At 32.3% G+C, this 26,582-nt stretch overlaps 1 protein-coding gene and 4 pseudogenes across 1 annotated transcript; 4 read left to right on the plus strand and 1 right to left on the minus strand.

Moving 5' to 3' along the window:
• The first annotated feature begins 23 nt into the window (after positions 1 to 23).
• Positions 24 to 978, plus strand: LOC138338008 (adenylate isopentenyltransferase 5, chloroplastic-like; annotated as a pseudogene).
• A 1,380-nt stretch (positions 979 to 2,358) lies between these two features.
• On the plus strand, positions 2,359 to 3,483 carry LOC138337067 (adenylate isopentenyltransferase 5, chloroplastic-like; annotated as a pseudogene).
• Positions 3,484 to 5,636: 2,153 nt separating this feature from the next.
• LOC138338009 (uncharacterized) lies at positions 5,637 to 9,775 on the minus strand. Its single transcript, XM_069288459.1, has 11 exons — positions 9,656 to 9,775; positions 9,331 to 9,613; positions 8,406 to 8,774; positions 8,141 to 8,234; positions 7,792 to 7,990; positions 7,601 to 7,701; positions 6,909 to 7,139; positions 6,520 to 6,644; positions 6,225 to 6,471; positions 6,029 to 6,138; positions 5,637 to 5,857 (listed from the first exon to the last, which is right to left on the minus strand). Exons 1-11 carry the CDS (start codon positions 9,773 to 9,775, stop codon positions 5,637 to 5,639), a joined length of 2,100 nt encoding a protein of 699 aa, XP_069144560.1.
• Positions 9,776 to 13,924: 4,149 nt separating this feature from the next.
• On the plus strand, positions 13,925 to 15,101 carry LOC101266850 (adenylate isopentenyltransferase 5, chloroplastic-like; annotated as a pseudogene).
• Positions 15,102 to 16,295: 1,194 nt separating this feature from the next.
• LOC101267148 (adenylate isopentenyltransferase 5, chloroplastic-like) lies at positions 16,296 to 22,780 on the plus strand (annotated as a pseudogene).
• Positions 22,781 to 26,582: the final 3,802 nt, after the last annotated feature.

Raw genomic sequence — 26,582 nt, forward strand, 5'->3', positions numbered from 1 at the left:
TATTATTATTTTTTGTAGATAAAATGAATACTTTCATCAACAATGAAGAGTTCAACAAGAAGAAAGTGATCTTCATAATGGGGGCCACAGGTATGGGAAAATCTCGTCTCTCTGTTGAACTTGCCACCTATTTTCGAGGAAAATAATCAACTCGGATAAAATGCAAGTTTACAAGGGACTTGAAATTGTTACAAACAAGATCACTCACATTGAGAAACAAGGTGTACGACACTATTTGTTAGGTATATATGTTTATTCTCAAGAATACTTATATCAAATGACTACCTTGATAATTTTATAGTAGTAATTATAGATTGTAGTGAAAAATATACTTTACTATTAAAAATTTATTTCTTTCAATTCTGAGAAAGTTAATTTGATCACATTTTCTAAGGTGAAATTGAACCAGATTCAGACTTCACAGTGGAAGATTTTTGTTTGCAAGCTATCGTCTATATAGAAAAAATACTGAAGACTCAACGTGTTCCAATTATTGTTGGAGGGTCAAATTCGTATATTGAAAAACTTGTGGAAGATCCTGTGTTCATGTTCAAATATAAGTATGATTGTTGCTTTATTTGGATTGATGTTGAGCAATCAGTCTTGAACCGTAGAGTTGACATGAGGGTTGATCAAATGGTCAAAGCAGGTAATTTTGGTAATTATTTTATGTATCAATCAAGATATACTATGATGTAGCTATCTAAAAACATTTCTTATATAATATTCTTAACAATACTTTTGGTTATCATATATATGTTCTTCTAAATAAAACTCTTTTTTAAATTTGTGTTGCGTGCAGGACTTGTGGATGAGGTGCGACAAATTTTCATTCCAGATGCAGATTACACCAAAGGAATCTGACGGTCCATCGGTGTCCCTGAAATGGACAGATATTTAAGGGAAGAAACAAATTTAGACGGAGATGATGAATCAAAGCAGATGATTCTTCAAGCTTCAATTTCAAGTATAAAATAAAATACTCGTATGTTAATTTGTAACCTATTTGAAAAGATTCAACGATTAATAAGCGAGAAAAAATGGTCAGTGCATCATATTATTGCTTTGGACGTTTTCAAAGAAGATAGAGAAGAAGATCTTGACGAAGCGTGGACGAATACTCTTTTGCAACCATGCCAAGATATTGTGAAGAGATTTCTCAAAAATTATCATCACAATATTATTATTGATTGTACATAAACTATCATTATCGCCATCTTCTATTTTGGTCTCTTTTATTATTCACCAATTTTGTAAAGTTTGTATCGCATTACAAATATATATGTATTATATGACCCTTATTTCCATATATGTTACTCTTGTCTGTAAAAAAAATTCTTATCTATAGATGAAATATTTATTTTAAGTTTCGATCCAAGTCCAAGTCCAAGCCTTCTATATTTGATATATATTAATACAAATACGTACGTACACAATTACATGAGATCACTCATAATGTCAAGCTAATAGAGTGATAAAATAATAAATCACCATAAATGTTCGGGAAGATTCCACCCTAAAAGGATTTTGAAGAATAGAATTCTTAACTCAATACTTAAAAAAGTTACATAGACAAAGAAGATAACATAGTAAATTTATAATCTATCGGTAATGAATATATTCTACCTAATTCTATCACGGTGATTGACGCTTGATTCAATGAAGTCCTTATCTATTATTATATGGTGCACAAGTTAATATAAATACTCATAATTGAAATAGTTATCGATAATTATTCACTTCCCTCTTATGGAATTAGACCTAACACTTATGACGTGCTGATGAATAGTGTAAGATTTGACTCATTATCATTTCAATATATTCCGTCAGAAATATAAATGAGTTCTTTGTACAATCCTTTTGTAACTACTTGTGATCTCATAACAATATACATCTAGAAACGTCATCCTAAAATAATTTAAGCTTAATCGCCAAAATTTAAGGTGGTACACTAATTAATAGGTCTATAAAAATCAATTTTTTACCATAAAAGCCCAGCTCTACGTGATCTCCTAACAACGTACCCTATTAACTTTATCCTAAACTATATTTAATTTTAATCAACAAAACTCAAGTTTATATATCTATAAAATTTTAAAAAGTCATTCTTATCCTAAAATATATCAGTAATTATGAAATTGGTATGTCAATTAATAAGTCCACAAAAAGATCTTACTATAAAAGCTGAATGTAATTTATTTTTTTCACATCCACCATCAAGTAAAATTTATATTTTTGGATAGTATATTCTATGTCAAGCAAGGTTTCTACTTTCTAGCTTTATATTTACAAGATTTTTTAATGTCTGACTTTATAATTCGCTATTCTAAACTAATATTATTATTTTTTGTAGATAAAATGAATACTTTCATCAACAATGAAGAGTTCAACAAGAAGAAAGTGATCTTCATAATGGGGGCCACAGGTATGGGAAAATCTCGTCTCTCTGTTGAACTTGCCACCTATTTTCGAGGAAAATAATCAACTCGGATAAAATGCAAGTTTACAAGGGACTTGAAATTGTTACAAACAAGATCACTCACATTGAGAAACAAGGTGTACGACACTATTTGTTAGGTATATATGTTTATTCTCAAGAATACTTATATCAAATGACTACCTTGATAATTTTATAGTAGTAATTATAGATTGTAGTGAAAAATATACTTTACTATTAAAAATTTATTTCTTTCAATTCTGAGAAAGTTAATGTGATCACATTTTCTTAGGTGAAATTGAACCAGATTCAAACTTCACAGCTGAAGATTTTTGTTTGCAAGCTATCGTCTATATGGAAAAAATCATGAAGACTCAACGTGTTCCAATTATTGTTGGAGGGTCAAATTCGTATATTGAAAAGCTTGTGGAAGATCCTGTGTTCACGTTCAAATATAAGTATGATTGTTGCTTTATTTGGATTGATGTTGAGCAATCAGTCTTGAACCGTAGAGTTGACATGAGGGTTGATCAACTGGTCAAAGTAGGTAATTTTGGTAATTATTTTATGTATCAATCAAGATATACTATGATGTAGCTATCTAAAAACTTTTCTTATATAATTTTCTTAATAATACTTTTGGTTATCAAATATATGTTCTTCTAAATATAACTCTTCCTTAAATTTGTGTTGCATGCAGGGCTAGTGGATGAGGTGCGACAGATTTTCATTCCAGATGCAGATTACACCAAAGGAATCCGACCGTCCATCGGTGTCCCTGAATGGACAGATATTTAAGGGAAGAAACAAATTTAGACGGAGATGATTCATCAAAGCAGATGATTCTTCAAGCTTTAATTTCAAGTATCAAGCGAAATATTCGTATGTTAATTTGTAACCAACTTGACAAGATTCAGCGATTAATAAGCGAGAAAATGTGGTCAGTGCATCATATTATTACTAGGGACGTTTTCAAAGAAGATAGTGAAGAAGATCTTGATGGAGCATGGACGAATACTTTTTTCAACCATTCCAAGATATTGTGAAGAGATTTCTCAAAAATGATCATGTCACGACCCAAAATGATTCGTGAGTGGCACCCACACTTACCTCCTTAGGTGGGCAAACCAACACATCTAAACCCCAACATGTACCAACAGTGCAACTATAATAATATAAATAATGCGGAAGCTCCAAAAGATACTAAGCAACCCATTTAAATAAGTTTCTAAAAGCTTAATACTTATCATCCCCAAAATCTGGAAGTCATCACATCAAGAACATCTATTCTCAAATTTACCAAGTCTAAGAGTATTTAAGAAGCCAAAACAAGTAAAAAGATGGTCCATGTCCGAAATTCAAAGACATCAAGACGTGAATGAGTGAATCCAGTACGAGCTAGAAATAATAGCTCACCCTGAACTCTGATGTGCTGGAGACTGACTAGAGCTGAGGGTGAGTCGAAGTCAATGGTACACTTGCTGCACTCCACAAAAGAACAAAGAGGAAAAATACAAGTAGGGGTCAATCAAGGAACACGTACTGAGTAAGTATCACCGGCCAACTCAAAATAGAAACCAATATACATTAAATAATAACATAAAATCAACCACAATACTTAACAGGTGGCAAACAACAACACATGAATCATTGACAACAACACCATAATAGGTACACCATAAATCACAACATCAAGCACATCTATGAGGACTCATTCCTTTACACCATACTTATTTGGAAAATAGGTTCTTTGAGATTAAGTATATTAAGTTACATCAAGATTCCTTGCCTTTAATGTTATTGTGTCGGAACGTGACACTCCAATCCCATAATACAGTGTCGAAACGTGACACTCCGATCCCATAATACCGTGTCGGAACGTGACACTCCGATCCCATAATACTGTGTCAGAACGTGACACTCCGATCCAATTATCTCATTATTTTATTTCAGCAAGCCTTCTTTATTCAAGGCGTCATTTTAATAGAGTGGATTCAAGATTAGAAATTCAACACTTTCATAATTTTAAGCCAACCACAAACCACACAATCAAAACATAAAATCACACAATCAAGTACATAGGAGACTTTACAATATCACTCAATACATATCAATCGCTATTTAGAGTTTTATCTATCACATAGAAATAAACCATAATCTACCTCCACCGAAGAATCGAAGTCAAGCAACTACTTCTCCAATGCCTTTTCTTTCCTTATTGTCTCTGAAGCCTTCCAATCTATCAAGTATATATATGTATAAGGTGTAAGTTGACAATCCCAAAAATACTCAGATTATTGTGTGTATAACCTATACCCATCAATTCACCTAATTCTATAATCATTTTAATAAAATTCAAACCCAAGGTAAGTCTAAATTCCTCCTATTATCACAATTTTAATTGTATTCAAATGAGATTCAAATGATACAATAAACCTAATATTTAATTATTCATCTCAATATATCTATACCTAATTTATAAAATAGAGAACTAAGTAAAGTAATTAAAGGTGAACGCTACTGGAATTTAAACAATTATACTTTAATTGTCCAAATCGTGAGCATATACTACTTATGTATAGTAAGTACACTTTAACATTTGCTGCCAAACTACCATTCTAAATTTTTAATCAATTGCATACAATTCAACTCCACTAACTTATAAATATTAAACTATTTATATGGAGTAATAATAAAAAAAGGCAAATTGAAACTTATCTATCATCGTTATTCCATCACCCCTCTATCACTATTACACAGTTATTGATTTCTTATTTATATGGCACCATTAATTGTCAAAATAATATTTTACGAGAAATGAGTACAAACCTTAGAGATATGAATGCCTCTAGGTGGTTTCCGCCACAAATCCTCTTCTCCTCCACTCTTTTTTTTCTTCTTCTGATTACTTATTTACCCTAGTATATTATATATATATATATATATATATATATATATATATATATATAAAATGGTAAAAATGACCTACTATTTATTTTAATATTCTTTTTTTTAACCACCAACTAAATAAATTATTAAAATTACCCCACTAATTTCATAATTATAATTATGAATAGTCCAAAACACACACTTAAATCTATCAGAAAGTATTTTCTATCATAAAAAGTTCTATTGCTCAAAACGACCAAAAGAGTCGTTACAATAGATACCAATTTACCCATCGTTCGTCCTCGAATGATCAACAATAAAGGCGAGGGCGAGAAAGAGTACCTGAATCTGTAAAAAGATGTGGATATCTTTCTTGCATATCAACCTCACTCTCCCAAGTGGACTCTTCAACTGGACGGTTCTTCCACTGAACCTTGATAGATGCAATCTCCTTTAATCTCAACTTACGGACCTCCCTATCTAGAATCGCAACAGGCTCCTCCTCATAAGACAGATTCTCATCAAGAAGAACTGAATCCCAATGAATAATGTAGTTTCCATCACCAGGGTATTTTTTCAGCATAGACACATGAAATACCGGGTGCACTCCTGACAGTCCTGGAGGCAAGGCTAATTCATATGCCACCTCCCCCACACGCTTAAGTACTTTAAATGTTCCAATATACCTCGGACTAACCTTACCTCGCTTACCAAACTGCATCACACCTTTCATGGGTGAAACCTTCAGCAAGACTTGCTCACCCTCCATAAATTCCAAGTCCCTAACCTTCCGATCTGCATACTCCTTCTGCCTGCTCTGAGCTGCCAAAAGCTTGTCTTGAATGAATTTCACTTTGTCTAATGATTCCCTCAAAAGATCAGTACCCCAAGGTCTCACCTCAAATGCATCAAACCAACCAATGGGAGACCTACATCTCCTCCATACAATGCCTCAAATGGGGCCATATCAATACTCGAATGATAGCTATTGTTGTACGAAAACTTTGCTAAGGGTAAGAATTTATCCCAATGACCACCAAAATCTATCACACATGCACGAAGCATATCCTCCAGCACTTGAATTGTTCGCTCAGACTGCCCATCGATCTGAGGGTGAAATGCAGTACTAAGATCCAATCTAGTACCTAATTTAACATGTAGGGTCTTCCAAAATTTAGAAGTAAATTGCGTACCTCTACCTGATATGATGGAAAGTGGAACTCCATGCAATCGAACAATTTCCGAGATATATAGTTTGGCTAACTTCTCTACATTGTAGGTCATATTGACCGGAATGAAGTGTGCAGACTTAGTTAACCTGTCAACAATTACCCAAATAGAATCAAACTTACCCAATGTCTTTGGAAGACCAACTACAAAATCCATTGCAATTCTTTCCCACTTCCATTCAGGAATGGGCATTCTTTGAAGTGTCCCTCCAGGCCTCTGGTGTTCATACTTTACCTTCTGACAATTCGGGCATTGGGCAACAAAGTCAACAATGTCACGCTTCATTCTACTCCACCAATAATGTTGCCTTAGATCACGATACATTTTGGTTGCACCAGGATGTATAGAATACCTAGAACTATGAGCCTCTGCAAGAATAGTCTGAGTCAAATCATCAACACGAGGCACACATACCCTTCCCTTAATTCTCAAGACTCCTTCCTCATCAATTATTGCCTCTTCAGTCTCTCCTCGCAATGCCATATCTCGAATTCGACTAAGCTTCTCATCAGCAAACTGCTTTCCCTTAATCTTGTCAAGAAAGGAAGATCTTGCCTCCATAGAGGCCAAAAATTCTCCTTTCCTTTAGTACTTCCAGCCTCATAAAGTCATTAGTCAGAGTCTGAACTTCTCTAGCCAATGGGCGTCTAGAAACCTGTAAGTGGACTAAACTACCCATGCTCCCTGCTTTTCTACTTAAAGCATCTGCCACAACATTAGCTTTTCCTGGGTGATACAAAATAGTAGTATCATAGTCTTTCAATAATTCCATCCACCTCCTCTGCCTCAAATTCAAATCTTTCTAAGTAAAGACATATTGTAAACTATGATGATCTGTATAAACTTCACACTTGACCCCATATAGATAATGTCTCCATTGCTTTAATGCAAATACAACGGCAGCCAACTCCAAATCATGGGTCGGATAGTTATATTCATGCACTTTTAATTGCCTCGAAGCATAAGCAATTACATTTCTCTCCTGCATTAGCACTGTACCCAAACCAGAATAAGATGCATCACAATAAACAATAAAATTCTTACCTTCCACTGGCAAGGTAAGAATTAGTACAGCTAGTCAACAAGGTCTTGATTTTCTGGAAGCTTTCTTCACATTCGTCCGACCATACAAATGGAACATTTTGCTTAGTCAAATTTGTCAGCTGGGAAGCAATAAAAGAAAATCCCTTGACAAATCGACGTTAGTAGCTAGCTAAACCAACAAACCTCCTTACCTCTGAAACATTAGTAGGTCTTACCCAACTCTTCACTGCTTCAATCTTAGAAGGATCCACCATCACTCCATCCTTAGAAACCACATGCCCCAAGAAGGACACTGAATCTAGCCAAAACTCACACTTGGAGAATTTGGCATAAAGCCTCTTCTCCCTCAACAACTCCAATACTACTCTCAAATGCTCCTCATGTTCTTTTCTGCTCTTTGAGTATATCAGTATATCATCAATAAATACAATAACAAAGAGATCCAGATATGGCTTAAAAATCTCGTTCATCAGACTCATGAAAGCAGCAGGGGCATTCTTAAGACCAAAAGACATTACTAAGAATTCATAATGCCCATACCTTGTTCGAAAAGCAGTCTTTGGCACATCTGTTGCCCGTATTTTTAATTGATGATAACCGGATCTCAAATCAGTTTTAGAGAATACACAAGAACCTTATAACTGATCGAACAAATCATCAATGTGAGGAATGGGATACTTGTTCTTAATAGTTACCTTATTCAGCTGCCTGTAGTCTATGCACATCCGAAAACTTCCATCTTTCTTCTTCACAAATAAAACAGGAGCACCCCAAGGGGATGCGTTTGGTCTAATAAAACCTTTACCTAACAACTCCTGAAGTTGGGCCTTTAACTCTCTTGACTCAACTGGAGCCATTCTATAAGGGGGAATGGAAATGGGGCGAGTACCCGGCTCCACATCAATACAAAAATCAATATCCCTATCCGGTGGCATACAAGGAAGGTCTGCAGGAAACACATCCAGAAACTCAGGGACTATCGAAAGAGACTCAATCGAAGGTACTTTGGAAGTATCATCCCTGAGATGTGCCAAGAAAGCTAAACAACCCTTACTAACCATTCTGTTAGCACAAAGAAAAGAGATAATACGAACAGGATTGGAAATATAGTCACCCTCCCACACTAGTGGATCTGTCCCAAACTTGGCCAATGTCACAGTTTTAGCATTACAATCTAAGATTGCAAAATTTGGAGAAAGCTAAGTCATACCCAGAATCACATCAAAATCAACCATCTCTAGAATAATCAAATCTACATAAGTATTGCTCCCCACAAAAGTCACAAGGCAAGACCTATACACCTTCTCAACTATCACTGACTCACCCACAGGAGTAGAGACACGAATAGGCATGTCAAGTAAATCACAATATAAATCCAGACCAGTAGCAAATGAGGAAGATACATATGAAAATGTGAATCCAGGATCAAACAATACAGAAGCCATGCAATCACAGACCAAAAGAGTACCTGTGATAACAGCATCAGATGTCTCTGCTTTAGACCTCCCGGGGAAAGCATAACAATGGGCCCTATCACCTGCCTATCCATTGCCCCTACCAAGTTGCGCTGCAGTAGTTCCAACTTGCCCGCCACCCCGACTGAATTGGTGACCACCATTACCTTGGCCACCACGTCCTCCAGAATGGAGGCCTCTTCCATGACCACCTCTTTCTCTAACTACTGGGGGTCTGTAACTGTATTTTGGACAATATTTCCTAATATGTCCAACCTCTCCACATCCATAACAATTCCTGGAGTATAGGTCTTTGTGAAAATGATAACGTCTGGAGATAACCTCCAAACTCAGAAAAAGGCTGACTAGTCTGCGACGGACCCCCAGCTGAAGCCTGCAATGAAGACTGAATAGGACGGGCTGGATAACCTCCTGAACTCTGCCCTCTGGAGTAAGAACCACTTAACTCAACTCCTTTACGAAACTTCTTAAATGTCGATGCTGTGGTGAAGTCGTCTGGCTTCACCCCCTCTACCTCTATCACAAAAGCAACCACTTCCTAAAAAGATTTTGCTGCAGCAGCTACCTGTAAGGCTGGAACCTGCAAATCTGACCTCAATCCTTTCACAAAGCGGCGAATCCTCTCTTGTGGACTGAAGCAAAGCTGAATGGCATACCTGGATAGTGCACGAAATTTGGCCTCATAAGCAGCAACAGACATCGTTCCTTGCTCTAGGCTCAGGACCTCATCTCTCCTCCTATCCCTTAAAGTCCGGGGTATATACTTCTCCATAAATAAGCTAGAAAACTATGCCCAAGTCATAGGTGGTGCCCTTGCTGGTTGACACTCAACATACGACCGCCACCACATTTTGGCATCCCCCTAAAACTAATAGGTCACAAACTCAACACCGAATCGTTCTACTATGTCCATCTTACGTAGCAGCTCATGACAATCAACCAAAAAATCATAGGCATCTTCAGATTCAGCACCCTTGAAGACTGGAGGTTTCAATTTTAAGAATTTAATTAAAAGTTCATGTTGATCACCTATCATTATAGACCCTGTAGTCAATCGAGGAAACGTTCCTACCTCCAATGATGCATGCGGGGAGCCATAGCAGTTGCATGTTGTACCCCCTGAACCTGAGGTGCTGGTGCAGAAAACACTGGAGGTGTCTGGCCCTGATCAGATAACCCGCTAAGATAAGTAAGAACCTGATTAATCATCTCTAGGGTAGGCTGGGGTGGTATTTCCTTATTCTGAACCTGCTCATTTTCCCCTTCCTCACCCTCTCTCACTACCTCATCAGTCGGTTGAGGAGTCACCGCTCTATTCCTAGTTGGACCAGGTGTTTTTCCTCTGCCTCTAGTGGGGTCCTCCTGCGACCTCTACCACGGCCTCTTGCCACTGCTCCTCCTTGAGTTACAGCCCTAATGGTTGGCTCAGACGTACCCTGTCTTGCCGGTGTTGGTGTTGGCACAGTTGTTGCTCTAGTTCTGACCATCTGCGAAATAGAGTGAGAATGTCAGATACCAATTTCTATCACCTAGATACCAATTGGATCCAAGTAATAGCACGAAAGAAAGAAAGAATGGAGTTTTTCCTAAAGTCCTATAGCCTCTCGAAGAAAAGTAAAGGCATCCCCATACCGTTCCTCAAGACTCCACTAGACTTGTCCTTGTGTGATGAGACCAATGACCCTAACACTCTGATACCAAGTTTGTCACGACCCAAAATGATTCGTGAGTAGCACCCACACTTACCTCCTTAGGTGGGAGAGCCAACACATCTAAACCCCAACATGTACCAACAGTGCAACCATAATAATATAAATAATGCGAAAGCTCCATAAGATACTAAGCAACCCATTTAAATAAGTTTCTAAAAGTTTAATACTTATTATCCCCAAAATCTGGAAGTCATCACATCAAGAACATCTATCCTCAAATTTACCAAGTCTAAGATTATTTAAGAAGCCAAAACAAGTAAAAAGATGGTCCATGTCCGAAATTCAAAGACATCAAGACGTGAATGAGTGAATCCAGCACGAGCTAGAAATAATATCTCAACCTGAACTCTTATGTGCTGGAGACTGACTAGAGCTGAGGGCGAGTCGAAGTCGATGGTACTCTTGTTGCACTCCACAAAAGAGCAAAGAGGAAAAATACAAGTAGGGGTCAGTACAAGGAACACGTACTGAGTAGGTATCATCGGCCAACTCAAAATAGAAACCAATATACATTGAATAATAACATAAAATAGACCACAATACTTAACAGGTGGCAAACAACAACACATGAATCATTGACAACAACACCATAATAGGTACACCATCAATCACAACATCAATCACATCTATGAGGACTCATTCCTCCACACCATACTTATTTGGAAAATAGGTTCTTTGAGATTAAGTATATTAAGTTACTTCAAGATTCCGTGCCTTAAATGTTATTGTGTCGGAATGTGACACTCCGATCCCATAATACTGTGTCGGAACGTGACACTCCAGTCCCATAATACCGTGTCGGAACCTGACACTCCGATCCCATAATGCTGTGTCGGAACGTGACACTCAGATCCCATAATACTGTGTCGGAACGTGACACTCCGATCCAATTATCTCGTTATTTTATTTCAGCAAGCCTTCTTTATTCAAGGCGTCATTTTAATAGAGAGGGTTCAAGATTAGAAATTCAACACTTTCATAATTTTAAGCCAACCACAAACCACATAATCAAAACATAAAACCACACAATCAAGTACATAGGAGACTTTACAATATCACTCAATACATATCAATCTCTATTTAGAGTGTTATCTATCACATAGAAATAAACCATAACCTACCTCCACCGAAGAATTGAAGTCAAGCAACTACTTCTCCAATGCCTTTTCTTTCCTTATTGTCTCCGAACCCTTCAAATCTATCAAGTATATATATGTATAAGGTGTAAGTTGACAATACCATAAATACTCAGATTATTGTGTGTCTAACCTATACCCATCAATTCACCTAATTCTATAATCATTTTAATAAAATTCAAACCCAAGGTAAGTCTAAATTCCTCCTATTATCACAACTTTAATTGTATTCAAATGATATTCAAATGATAGAATAAACCTAATATTTAATTACTCATCTCAATATATCTATACCTAAATTTTATGATAGAGAACTAAGTAAAGTTATTAAAGGTGAACGCTACTGGAATTGAAACAATTATACTTTAATTGTCCAAATCGTGAGCAAATACTACTTATGTATAGTAAGTACACTTTAACATTTGCTGCCAAACTACCATTCTAAATTTTTAATCAATTGCATACAATTCAACTCCACTAACTTATTAATATTAAACTATTTATATGGAGTAATAATAAAAAAAGGCAAATTGAAACTTATCTATCATCGTTATTCCATCACCCCTCTATCACTATTACACAATTATTGATTTCTTATTTATATGGCACCATTAATTGTCAAAATAATATTTTACGAGAAAAGAGTACAAACCTTAGAGATATTAACGCCTCTAAGAGATATTAACGCCTCTAGGTGGTTTCCGCCACAAATCCTCTTCTCTTACCCTCCTTTTTTAACCACCAACTAAATAAATTATTATAATTACCCCACTAATTTCATAATTACAATTATGAATAGTCCAAAACACCCACTTAAATATATCGGAAAGTATTTTCTAACATAAAAAGTTCTAGTGCTCAAAACGACCAAAAGAGTCGTTACAGATCATCACAATATTATTATTGATTGTACATAAACTGTCATTATCTCCATCTTCTATTTTGGTCTCGTTTATTTTTCACCAATTTTGTACAGTTTGTATCACATTACAAATATATATGTATGATATGACCCTTATTTCTATATATGTTACTCTTGTCTGTTAAAAAATTCTTATCTATAGATGAAATATTTATTTTATATTTCGATCCAAGTCCAAGTCCAAGCCTTCTATATTTAATATTTATTAACACAAATACGTGCGCACACAATTACATGAGATCACTCATAATGTCAAGCCAATAGAGTGATAAAATAATAAATCACCATAAATGTTCGGGAATATTCCACCCTAAAAAGATTTTGAAGAATAGAATTCTTAACTCAATACTTAAAAATGTTTGCATAGACAAAGAAGATAACATAGTAAATTTATAATCTATCGGTAATGAATATATTCTACCTAATTCTATCACGGTGATTGAAGCTTGATTCAATGAAGTCCTTATCTATTATTATATGGTGCACAAGTTAATATAAATACTCGTAATTGAAATAGTTATCGATAATTGTTCACTTCCCTCTTATGGAATTAGACTTAACACTTATGATGTGTTGATGAATAGTGTAAGATTTGACTCATTATCACTTAAATATATATCCCGTTAGAAATATTATTGAGTTCTCTGTACAATCCTTTTGTAACTACTTGTGATCTCATAAAAATATACATCTAGAAACGTCATCCTAAAATAATTTAAGTTTAATCGCCAAAATTTAAGGTGACATATCTCTAAATTTTTTAATGAACTATTGTTATTCTAAAAGATATGAATTTATATATATTTAATTTGATATACTAATTAATAAGTCTATAAAAATCAGATTATTACCATAAAAGCCTAGCTCAATTAATAAGTCCACAAAAAGATTTAACTATAAAAGCTGAATGTAATTTTTTTTTTGATATCCACAATCAAGAGAATTTTATATTTTTAGATAGTATATTCCAAGTAAAGCAAGATTTCTACTTACTAGCTTTATATTTTGAAGATTTTTTTATTTCTGACTTTATGAATTCACTATTCTAAACAAATTATTATTATTTTTTTGTAGAAAAAATGAATACTTTCATCAACAATGAAGAGTTCAACAAGAAGAAAGTGATCTTCATAATGGGGGCCACGAGAACAGGAAAATCTCGTCTCTCTATTGACCTTGCCACCCAATTTCGAGGAGAAATAATCAACTCGGATAAAATGCAAGTTTACAAGGGACTTGAAATTGTTACAAACAAGATCACTCACACTGAGAAACAAGGTGTACGACACTATTTGTTAGGTATGTATGTTTATTCTCAACAATACTTATATCAAATGACTACCTTGATAATTTTATAGTAGTAATTATAGATTCTAGTGAAAAATATACTTTACTATTAAAAATTTATTTCTTTCAATTCTGAGAAAGTTAATTTGATCATATTTTCTTAGGTGAAATTGAACCTTATTAGGACTTCACAGCTGAAGATTTTTGTTTGCAAGCTATCGTCTATATAGAAAAAATACTGAAGACTCAACGTGTTCCAATTATTGTTGGAGGGTCAAATTAGTATATTAAAAAACTTGTGGAAGATCCTGTGTTCATGTTCAAATATAAGTATAATTGTTGTTTTATTTGGATTGATGTTGAGAAATCAGTCTTGAACCGTAGAGTTGACATGAGGGTTGATCAAATGGTCAAAGCAGGTAATTTTGGTAATTGTTTTATGTATCAATCAAGATATACTATGATGTAGCTATCTAAAAACTTTTCTTATATAATTTTCTTAATAATATTTTTGGTTATCAAATATATGTTCTTCTAAATAAAACACTTCTTTAAATTTGTGTTGCATGCAAGACTAGTGAATGAGGTGCGACAAATTTTCATTCCAGATGCAGATTACACCAAAGGAATCCGACGGTCCATCGGTGTCCCTGAAATGGACAGTATTTGAGGGAAGAAACAAATTTAGACGGAGATGATGAATCAAAGCAGATGATTCTTCAAGCTTCAATTTCAAGTATCAAGCGAAATACTCGTATTTTAATTTGTAACCAACTTGACAAGATTCAACAATTAATAAGCGAGAAAATGTGGTCAGTGCATGATATTATTGCTACGAACGTTTTCAAAGAAGATAGAGAAGAAGATCTTGACGAAGCATGGACGAATACTATTTTGCAACCATGCCAAGATATTGTGAAGAGATTTCTCAAAACAGATCATCACAATATTATTATTGATTGTACATAAACTGTCATTATCGCCATCTTCTATTTTGGTCTCTTTTATTTTTCACCAATTTTGTACAGTTTGTATCGCATTACCAATATATATGTATGATATGACCGTTATTTCTATATATGTTACTCTTTTCTGTAAAAAAATTCTTATGTATAGATGAAATATTTATTTTATGTTTGGATCCAAGTCCAAGTCCAAGCCTTCTATATTTAATATATATTAATACAAATATGTACGTACACAATTACATGAGATCACTCATAATGTCAAGCTTATAGAGTGATAAAATAATAAATCACCATAAATGTTCGGGAAGATTCCACTCTAAAAGGATTTTGAAGAATAGAATTCTTAACTAAATACTTAAAAATGTTACATAGACAAAAATAATAACATAGTAAATTTATAATCTATCGGTAATGAATCTATTCTACCTAATTCTATCACGGTGATTGAAGCTTGATTCATGAAGTCCTTATCTATTATTATATAGTGCACAAGTTAATATAAATACTCGTAATTGAAATAGGTATCGATAATTGTTCACTTCCCTCATGTGGAATTAGACTTAACACTTATGATGTGTTGATGAATAGTGTAAGATTTGACTCATTATCACTTGAATATATTCCGTTAGAAAACTACTTGTGATCTTATAATAATATATATATAGAAACGTCATCCTAAAATAATTTAAGCTTAATCGCCAAAATTTAAGGTGACATAACTCTAAATTTTTTAATGAACTATTGTTATTCTAAAAGATATGAATTTATATATATTTAATTTGGTATACTAATTAATAAGTCTATAAAAATCAGATTATTACCATAAAAGCCCAGCTCTATGTGATCTCCTAACAACGTACACTAATAACTTTATCCTAAAATATATTTAATTTTAATCACCAAAATTCAAGTTTATATATCTTTAAAATTTTAAAAAGTCATTCTTATCCCAAAATATATCAGTAATTATGAAATTGGTATGTCAATTAATAAGTCCACAAAAAGATTTAACTATAAAAGCTGAATGTAATTTTTTTTTTATATCCACAATCAAGAGAATTTTATATTTTTAGATAGTATATTCCAAGTAAAGCAAGGTTTCTACTTACTAGCTTTATATTTTGATGATTTTTTTATTTCTAACTTTATGAATTCACTATTCTAAACAAATTATTATTATTTTTTTGTAGAAAAAATGAATACTTTCATCAACAATGAAGAGTTCAACAAGAAGAAAGTGATCTTCATAATGGGGGCCACGGGAACAGGAAAATCTCGTCTCTCTATTGCCTTGCCACCCATTTTCGAGGAGAAATAATCAACTCGGATAAAATGCAAGTTTACAAGGGACTTGAAATTGTTACAAACAAAATCACAGACACTGAGAAACAAGGTGTACGACACTATTTGTTAGGTATATATGTTTATTCTCAAGAATATTTATATCAAATGACTACCTAGATAATTTTATAATAGTAATTATAGATTCTAGTGAAAAATATACTTTACTATTAAAAATTTCTTTCTTTCAATTCTGAGAAAGTTAATTTGATCACATTTTCTTAGGTGAAATTGAACCAGATTCAGACTTCACAGCTGAAGATTTTTGTTTGCAAGCTATCGTCTATATAGAAAAGATATTGAAGACTTAACGTGTTCCAATTATTGTTGGAGGGTCAAATTCGTATATTGAAAAACTTGTGCAAGATCCTGTGTTCATGTTCAAATATAAGTATAATTGTTGTTTTATTTGGATTGATGTTGAGTAATCAGTTTTGAACAGTAGAGTTGACATGAGGGTTGATCAAATGGTCAAAGCAGGTAATTTTGGTAATTATTTTATGTATCAATCAAGATATACTATGATGTAGCTATCTAAAAACTTTTCTTATGTAATTTTCTTAATAATACTTTTGGTTATCAAATATATGCTCTTCTAAATAAAACTCTTCTTTAAATTTGTATTGCATGGAGGACTAGTGGATGAGGTGCGACAAATTTTCATTCCAGATGCAGATTACACCAAAGGAATACGACGGTCCATCGGTGTCCCTGAAATGGACAGATATTTGAGGGAAGAAACAAATTTAGACGGAGATGATGAATCAAAGCAGATGATTCTTCAAGATTCAATTTCAAGTATCAAGCGAAATACTCGTATGGTAATTTGTAACCAACTTGACAAGATTCAACGATTAATAAGTGAGAAAATATGGTCATTGCATCATATTATTGCTACGAATGCTTTCAAAGAAAATAGAGAAGAAGATCTTGACGAAGAATGGACGAATACTGTTTTGCAACCATGCCAAGATATCGTGAACAGATTTCTCAAAAATGATTATCACAATATTATTATTGATTGTACATAAACTGTCATTATCGCCATCTTCTATTGTGGTCTCTTTTATTTTTCACCAATTTTATACAGTTTGTATCGCATTACAAATATATATGTATGATATGACCGTTATTTCTATATATGTTACTCTTGTCTGTAAAAAATTCTTATATGTAGATGAAATATTTATTTTATGTTTGGATCCAAGTCCAAGTCCAAGCCTTCTATACTAAATATATATTAATACAAATACATACATACACAATTACATGAGATCACTCATAATGTCAAGCTAATAGAGTGATAAAATAATAAATCACCATAAATGTTCGAGAAGATTCCACTCTAAAAAGGATTTTGAAGAATAGAATTCTTAACTCAATACTTAAAAATGTTACATAGACAAAGAAAATAAAATAGTAAATTTGTAATTTATCGGTAATGAATATATTCTACCTAATTCAATCACGGTGATTGAAGCTTGATTCAATAAAGTCCTTATCTATTACTATATGGTGCACAAGTTAATATAAATACTTGTAATTGAAATAGTTATCGATAATTGTTCACTTCTCTCTTATGGAATTAGACTTAACACTTATGATGTGTTGATGAATAGTGTAAGATTTGACTCAATTTCAAGTATCAAGCGGAATACTCATATGTTAATTTGTAACCAACATGACTAGATTCAACGATTAATAAGCGAGAAAATGTGGTCAATGCATCATATTATTGCGACGGACATTTTCAAAGAAGATAGAGAAGACGATCTTGACGAAGCATGGACGAATACTCTTTTACAACCATGCCAAGATATTATGAAGAGATTTATAAAAAATGATCATCACAATATTATTATTGATTGTACATAAACTGTCATTATCGACATCTTCTATTTTGGTCTCTTTAATTTTTCACCAATTTTGTACAGTTTTTATCGCATTACAAATATATCTGTATGATATGAACCTTATTTCTATATATGTTACTCTTGTCTATACAAAAGTTCTTATCTATAGAAGAAATATTTATTTTAAGTTTCGATCCAAGCCCAAGCACAAAGTTCAAGTCCAAGCCTTCGATATTTAATATATATTATTACAAATACGTACGTACACAGTTACATGAGAGCACTCATAATGTCAAGCTAATAGAGTGATAAAATAATGAATTACCATGAATGTTTGGGAAGATTCCATCCTAGAAGGATTTTATTAGATGTCTTAACTCAATACATAAAAATGCTACATAGACAAAGAAGATAACATAGTAAATTTATAATCTATCAGTAATGAATATATTCTACCTAATTCAATCACGGTGATTGAAGCTTGATTCAATGAAGTCCTTATCTATTATTATATGGTGCACAAGTTAATATAAATACTCGTAATTGAAATAGTTATCGATAATTGTTCACTTCCCTCTTATGAAATTCGACTTAACACTTATGATGTGTTGTTGAACAGTGTAAGATTTGACTCATTATCACTCGAATATATTCCGTCAGAAATATTATTGAGTTTTTTGTACAATCCTTTTGTAACTACTTGTGATCTCATAACAATATACATCTAGAAACGTCATCCTAAAATAATTTAAGCTTTATCGCCAAAATATAAGGTGACATATCTCTAAAAATTTTAATGAACTACTCTTATTCTAAAAGATATGAATTTATATATATTTAATTTGGTTTAGTAATTAATAAGTCTATCAAATCACATTTTTACTATAAAAGTCCAACTCTATGTGATCTCTTAACAACGTACACTAATAACTTTATCCTAAAATATATTTAATAATAATTATCAAAATTCAAGTTGATATATCTATAAACTTTTAAAGGTCATTCTTATCCTAAAATATATCAGTAAATTAATAAGTCCACAAAAAGATTTTATAATAAAAGCTAAATGTAATTTTTTTTCACATCCACCATCAAGAAATTTTTATATGTTTAGATAGTATATTCCAAGTCAAGCAAGGTTTCTACTTACTAGCTTTGTATTTACAAGATTTTTTAATGTGTGACTTTATGAATTCACTATTATAAACTAATTATTATTATTATTTTGTAGATAAAATGAATACTTTCATCAACAATGAAGAGTTCAACAAGAAGAAAGTGATCTTCAAAAGGGGGGCAACAGGAACGAAAAATTCCGTGTCTCTGTTGACCTTGCCACCCATTTTCGAGGAGAAATAATCAACTCGGATAAAATGCAATTTTACAAGGGACTTGAAATTGTTACAAACAAAATCACAGACACTGAGAAACAAGGTGTACAACACTATTTGTTAGGTATATATGTTTATTCTCAAGAATATTTATATCAAATGACTACCTAGATAATTTTATAATAGTAATTATAGATGCTAGTGAAAAATATACTTTATTATTAAAAAATTATTTCTTTCAATTCTGAGATAGTTAATTTGATCACATTTTCTTAGGTGAAATTAAACTAGATTCAGACTTCACAGCTAAAGATTTTGGCTTGCAAGCTGTCGTCTATATAGAAAAAATACTGAACACTCAACCTGTTCCAATTATTGTTTGAGGGTCAAATTCGTATATTGAAAAAATTGTGGAAGATCTGTGTTCATGTTCAAATTTAAGTATGATTGTTGCTTTATTTTGATTGATGTTGAGCAATCAGTCTTGAACCGTAGAGTTGACATGAGGGTTGATCAAATGGTCAAAGAAGGTAATTTTGATAATTATTTTATGTATCAATCAAGATATACTACGATGCAGCTATCTAAAAACTTTTCTTATATAATTTTCTTAAAAATACTTTTGGTTATCAAATATATGTTCTTCAAAATAAAACACTTCTTTAAATTTGTGTTGCATATAGGGCTAGTGGATGAGGTGCGACAGATGTTCATTCCAGATACACATTACACCAAGGGAATCCGCCGGTCCATCGGTGTCCTTGAAATGGAAAAATATTTAAGCGAAGAAACAAATATAGACGGAGATGATGTATCAAAGCAGATGATTCGTAAAGCTTCATATTCAAGTATCAAGCGTAATATTAATATGTTTATTTGTAACCAACTTGACAAGATTCAACGATTAATAAGCGAGAAAATGTGGTTAGTTTATCATATTATTGCTACAGACGTTTTCAAAGAAGATAGAGAAGAAGATCTTGACGAAGCATGGATGAATACTGTTTTTGAAACCATGCCTAGATATTGTGAAGAGATTTCTCAAAAATGATCATCACAATATTATTATTGAGTGTACGTAAACTGTCATTATCGCCATCTTCCGTTTTGATCTCTTTTATCTTTGACCTATTTTGTACAGTTTGTATCGCATTACAAATATATATGTCTGATATGACCCTTATTTCTATATATATTACTCTTGTCTGTACAAAAATTCTTATCCATAGATGAAATATTTTTTTTAAGTTACGATCCGAGACCAAGCGTTAAGTCCAAGTCTTCTATATTTAATATATATTGATACAAATACGTACGTACACAATAACATGAGATCACTACAAAAATCAAGATAATATAGTGATAAAACAATAAATCACCATAAATGTTCGGGAAGATTCCACCCTAAAAGGATTTTGAAGAATAGAATTTTAACTCAATACTTAAAAATGTTACATAGACAAAGAATATAAAATAGTAAATTTGTAATTTATCGGTAATGAATATATTCTACCTTGATCTATCACGGTGATTGAAGCTTGATTCAATAAAGTCTTTATCTATTGTTATATGGTGCACAAGTTAATATAAAATACTCATAATTGAAATAATTATCGATAATTGTTCACATCCCTCTTATGGAATTACACTCAACACTTATGATGTGTTGTTGAATAGTGCAAAATTTGACGCATCATCACTTGAATATATTCTGTCAGAAATATTATTGAGTTCTTTTTACAATTCTTTTGTAACTACTTGTAATCTCATAACAATATACATCTAGAAACGTCAGCCTAAAATAATTTAAGCTTAATCACCAGAATTTATGGTGACATATCTCTAAATTTATGAATGAACTATTCGTATTCTAAAAGATATAAATTTAAATATATTTAATTTGGTTTACTAATTAATAAGTCTATAAAAAATCACATTTTTACTATAAAAGTCCAGCTCTATGTGATCTCCTAACAACGTACACAAAAAACTTTATCCTAAAATATATTTAATAATAATTACCGAAATTCAAGTTGACATATCTATAAACTTTTAAAAGTCATTCTTATCCTAAGATATATCAATAATTATGAAATTGGTATCTCAATTAATAAGTCTACAAAAAGATTTTACTATAAAAGTTGAATGTAATTTTTTTCTCATCCACCATCAAGAAAATTTTATATTTTTAGATAGTATATTCCAAGTCAAGCAAGGTTTCTACTTACTAGCTTTATATTTACAAGATTTTTAAATGTCTTACTTTATGAATTCACTATTATAAACTAATTATTTTAATTATTTTGTAGATAAAATGAATACTTTCATCAACAATGAAGAGTTCAACTAGAAGAAAGTGATCTTCAAAATGGGGGCAACAGGGACGGAAAAATTCCGTCTCTTTGTTGACTTTGCCACCCATTTTCGAGGAGAAATAATCAACTCGAATAAAATGCAAGTTTACAAGGGACTTGAAATTGTTACATAAAAGATCACACACACTGAGAAACAAGGTGTACGACACTATTTGTTAGGTACATATGTTTATTCTCAAGAATATTTACATCAAATGACTACCAAGATAGTTTTATAATAGTAATTGTAGATTCTAGTAAAAATATACTTTACTATTAAAAAATTATTTCTTTCAATTCAGAGAAAGTTAATTTGATCACATTTTCTTAGGTGAAATTGAACCAGATTCAGACTTCACCGCTGAATATTTTCGTTTGCGTGTTGTCGTCTATATAGAAAAAATATTGAAGACTCAACGTGTTCAAATTATTGTTGGAGGGTCAAATTCGTATATTGAAAAACTTGTGGAAGATCATGTGTTCATGTTCAAATATAAGTATGATAGTTGCTTTATTTGGATTGATGTTGAGCAATCAGTCTTGAACCGTAGAGTTGACATGAGGGTTGATCAAATGGTCAAAGCAGGTAATTTTGGTAATTATTTTATGTATCAATCAAGATATACTATGATGCAGCTATCGAAAAACTTTTCATATATAATTTTCTTAATAATACTTTTGTTTATCAAATATATGTTCTTCTAAATAAAACTCTTCTTTAAATTTTTGTTGCATGCAGGGCTAATGGATGAGGTGCGACAGATTTACATTCCAGATGCAAATTACACCAAAGGAATCTGACAGTCCATCGGTGTCCTTAAAACGGACACATATTTAAGGGAAGAAACAAATATAGATGGAGATGATGAATCAAAGAAGATGATTCTTCAAGCTTCAATTTTAAGTATCAAGTGTAATACTCGTATGTTAATTTGTAACAAACTTGAAAAGATTCAACGATTAATAAGCGAGAAAATGTAGTCAGTGCATCATATTATTGCTACGGAAGTTTTTAAAAAAGATAAAAAAGAAGATCTTGACGAAGCATGGACGAATACTTTTTTGCAACCATGCCTAGATATTGTGAAGAGATTTCTCAAAAACGATCATCACAATATTATTATTGATTGTACATAAGCTGTCATTATCGCCATCTTCTATTTTGATCTCTTTTATTTTTGACCTATTTTGTACAGTTTGTATCGAATTACAGATATATATGTATGATATGACCCTTATTTCTATATATGTTATTCTTGTTTGTACAAACATTCTTATCTATAGATGAAATATTTATTTTTAGCTTTGATCAAAGCCCAAGCCCCAAGTTCAAGTCCAAGTCTTCTATAGTTAATATATATTAATACAAATACGTACATACACAATTACATGAGATCTCTCATAATATCAAGCTAATAGAGTGATAAAATAATAAATCACCATAAATGTTCGGGAAGATTCCACACTAAAAGGATTTTGAAGAATAGAATTCTTAATTCAATACTTAAAAATGTTACATAGACAAAGAAAATAAAATAGTAAATTTGTAATTTATCGGTACTGAATATATTCTACCTAATTCTATCACGGTGATTGAAGCTTTATTCAATAAAGTCCTTATCTATTACTATATGGTGCACAAGTTAATATAAATACTCGAAATTGAAATAGTTATCGATAATTGTTCACTTCCCTCTTATGGAATTAGACTTAACACTTATGATGTGTTGTTGAATAGTGTAAGACTTGACGCATTATCACTTGAATATATTCCGTCAGAAATATTATTGAGTTCTTTTCACAATTCTTTTGTAACTACTTGTGATCTCATAACAATATACATCTAGAAACGTCAGCCTAAAATAATTTAAGCTTAATCACCAGAATTTAAGGTGGCATATCTCTAAATTTCTCAATGAACTATTCTTATTCTCAAAAATATGAATTTATATATATTTAATTTGGTTTACTAATTAATAAGTCTATTAAAGTCACATTTTACTATAAAAGCCCAACTCTATGTTATCTCCTAACAACGTACACTAATAACTTTATCCTAAAATGTATTTAATAATAATTACAAAAATTCAAGTTGACATATCTATAAACTTTTTAAAGTCATTCTTATCCTAAAATATATAATAAATTATGAAATTGATGTGTCAATTAATAAGTCGACAAAAAGATTTTACTATAGAAGTTGAATGTAATTTTTTTTCACATCCACCATCAAGAAAATTTTATATTTATAGATAGTATATTCCAAGTGAAGAAAGATTTCTACTTACTAGCTTTATATTTACAAGATTTTTTAATGTCTGACTTTATAAATTCACTATTATAAACTAATTATTATTATTATTTTGTGTAGTTAAAATGAATACTTGCATCAACAATGAAGAGTTCAACAAGAAGAAAGTGATCTTTATAATGGGGGCCACAGGAACGGAAAAATCCCATCTCTTTGTTGACCTTGCCACCCATTTTCGAGAACAAATAATCAACTCGGTTAAAATGCAAGTTTACAATGAACTTGAAATTGTTACTAACAAGATCACACACTCTGAATAACAAGGTGTACGACACTATTTGTTAGGTATATATGTTTATTCTCAAGAATACTTATATCAAATGACTACTTAGATAATTTAATAGTAGTAATTATAGATTCTAGTGAAAAATATAATTTACTATTGTCACGACCCAAAAATGGGCGTGATGGCACTTGTCTTATCCCACCAAGACAAGTCAGTCTAAAACTCAACTTATTACAATAAAATGCGGAAAATTTATTATCGACTTACATTATCCCCCAAAACCTGGTTGTCACGTGTACAAGCCTCTAAAGTATTATAATTGATTCCAAAGAAAAACTCAAGTCTCAAATGAACTTGTTTATAGAATAGAACAAGATCATAATTATGGAGAAGAAAGTCTGTTGAGATGGAAACAGCTACCTTACAAATCTCCAAGAAGCCTCGAAAAAGAAGAGAATGACAAGTACAACAAAAATCCAGGCTCATAACCTACAAAAAAAATTGTAGTAGCAAGAGGTGAGTACAAAACCACATAGTACTCATAAAGTAAACCTCTAAACACAAGCTAAGGGGATGAAATACGGGTACTCCTACCACCCCCAACCGAACCTCCACAACTACAACCTGCATAAACATCAGCCCAACCTAACACCTCACAGTTTACATAGCACGTAACTCAATACATAGCACGTAACTCAAAAAAACAACACTTAGACAAATTATATATCCTCCACAATAACACTTTATCAAAGTATATATCTCCAACAACAACACTTCAACAAATTACATATCCTCAATAATAGTTCAACAAATTACACATCCTCTATAATAATACTTCAACAAATTACATATTCTCTACAACAACGCTTTACATATCCTCAACAATAGTTCAACAAATTACACATCCTCTATAATAATACTTCAACAAATTACATATTCTCAACAACAATGCTTTACATATCCTCAATAACAAGCTTAGTATTCAACAATCACATGTTCTGCAGAAAGGCAATCATAAGATCAGTAAAACACAGTATCAAGTTCAATAATGATAAGTATGTGCAATGCAATGGAATGCAATGTCAAGTATAATGATGTATGTCTGACCTAGTATACACACCCGCTGTATCTCAGTCCGGGACCCATGGGGGACATATCTGTCCATGCATCTGCCGCGGCGCACGACACGACCCTCGATAATAGTAACCATCGCAGCGCGCGATACGTCCCTCAAAATATAGTATCCATCGCAGCACGCAATACGTCCCTCGAAATGGTATATCCTCTTAAGTACTCGTTCTTTCTCAATGCACACAACATTTGTCACAAGCAATGCCTCAGAATAATGCAGATGAAAAGTTCACACAAATAATGAGGAGATGACAATTTTCATAACATCACACAGTTCACGACCACACAAACATGAAGTCACATCAATAATGATTCAACAAGCCTTCAATCCTTTTTCAACACATCTCACATAAACAATTAATCACATAGCCTTTTGTTATTCCTTTTTCTTCATCATTAGAATTAATCAATGTGGATAAGTCAACCCATCACCAATCCCGTTACTCCCAAATATATATTACAAGGAAATACAAGCATTTCATACACTTAACAAGAGTTTAGAAATCCACTTGCCTCAATCAATCAAGAATTCACTCTGAAACTTGAGCCTTCCTCTTTCGTTGAACTTTCAACTCAAAGTAATCTATTCAAATAAATGACCTACATAAGATTTCAAGACTAATTAACAACAATTAAATCTATAATCAAGTTCCTAATCTTGATGTCAATTAGCATATCAATTCTCATATTTCCAAATTTCAAGTTTAGGGTTAAGTTTCAACTTCTCCATTATCATAAATTTAATTGTTATCATATAACTTTACCATCATATTTAGTTACATAATAATGTATCAAACTATGATTATTTAAAATATAATGATTATAATGCATATAAAAAAAATAAGAAAATAAGCGACGTTAATAATATGGTTCATTATGTTGAAATGCTAGAATTAACAATGCCTTTATCATTAGGAAATAATTAGCCAATCATT

Source organism: Solanum lycopersicum, chromosome 8 (assembly GCF_036512215.1).
Source record: "Solanum lycopersicum chromosome 8, SLM_r2.1".
In the NCBI taxonomy this organism is placed as follows: Eukaryota; Viridiplantae; Streptophyta; class Magnoliopsida; order Solanales; family Solanaceae; genus Solanum; species Solanum lycopersicum.

Bases quoted from the DNA above. Each gene is read 5' to 3' on its own strand.
- LOC138338009 (XM_069288459.1), bottom strand. From the start codon at position 9,775: ATGTCTGTTGCTGCTTATGAGGCCAAATTTCGTGCACTATCCAGGTAT. The intron at 7,991-8,140 runs GTATGGGCATTA...CTCAAAGAGCAG, and splicing joins AAGACTGCTTTTCGAACAAG to AAAAGAACATGAGGAGCATT. The intron at 6,645-6,908 runs GTATTCTATACA...AATTGTTGACAG, and splicing joins GCAGAGGCTCATAGTTCTAG to GTTAACTAAGTCTGCACACT.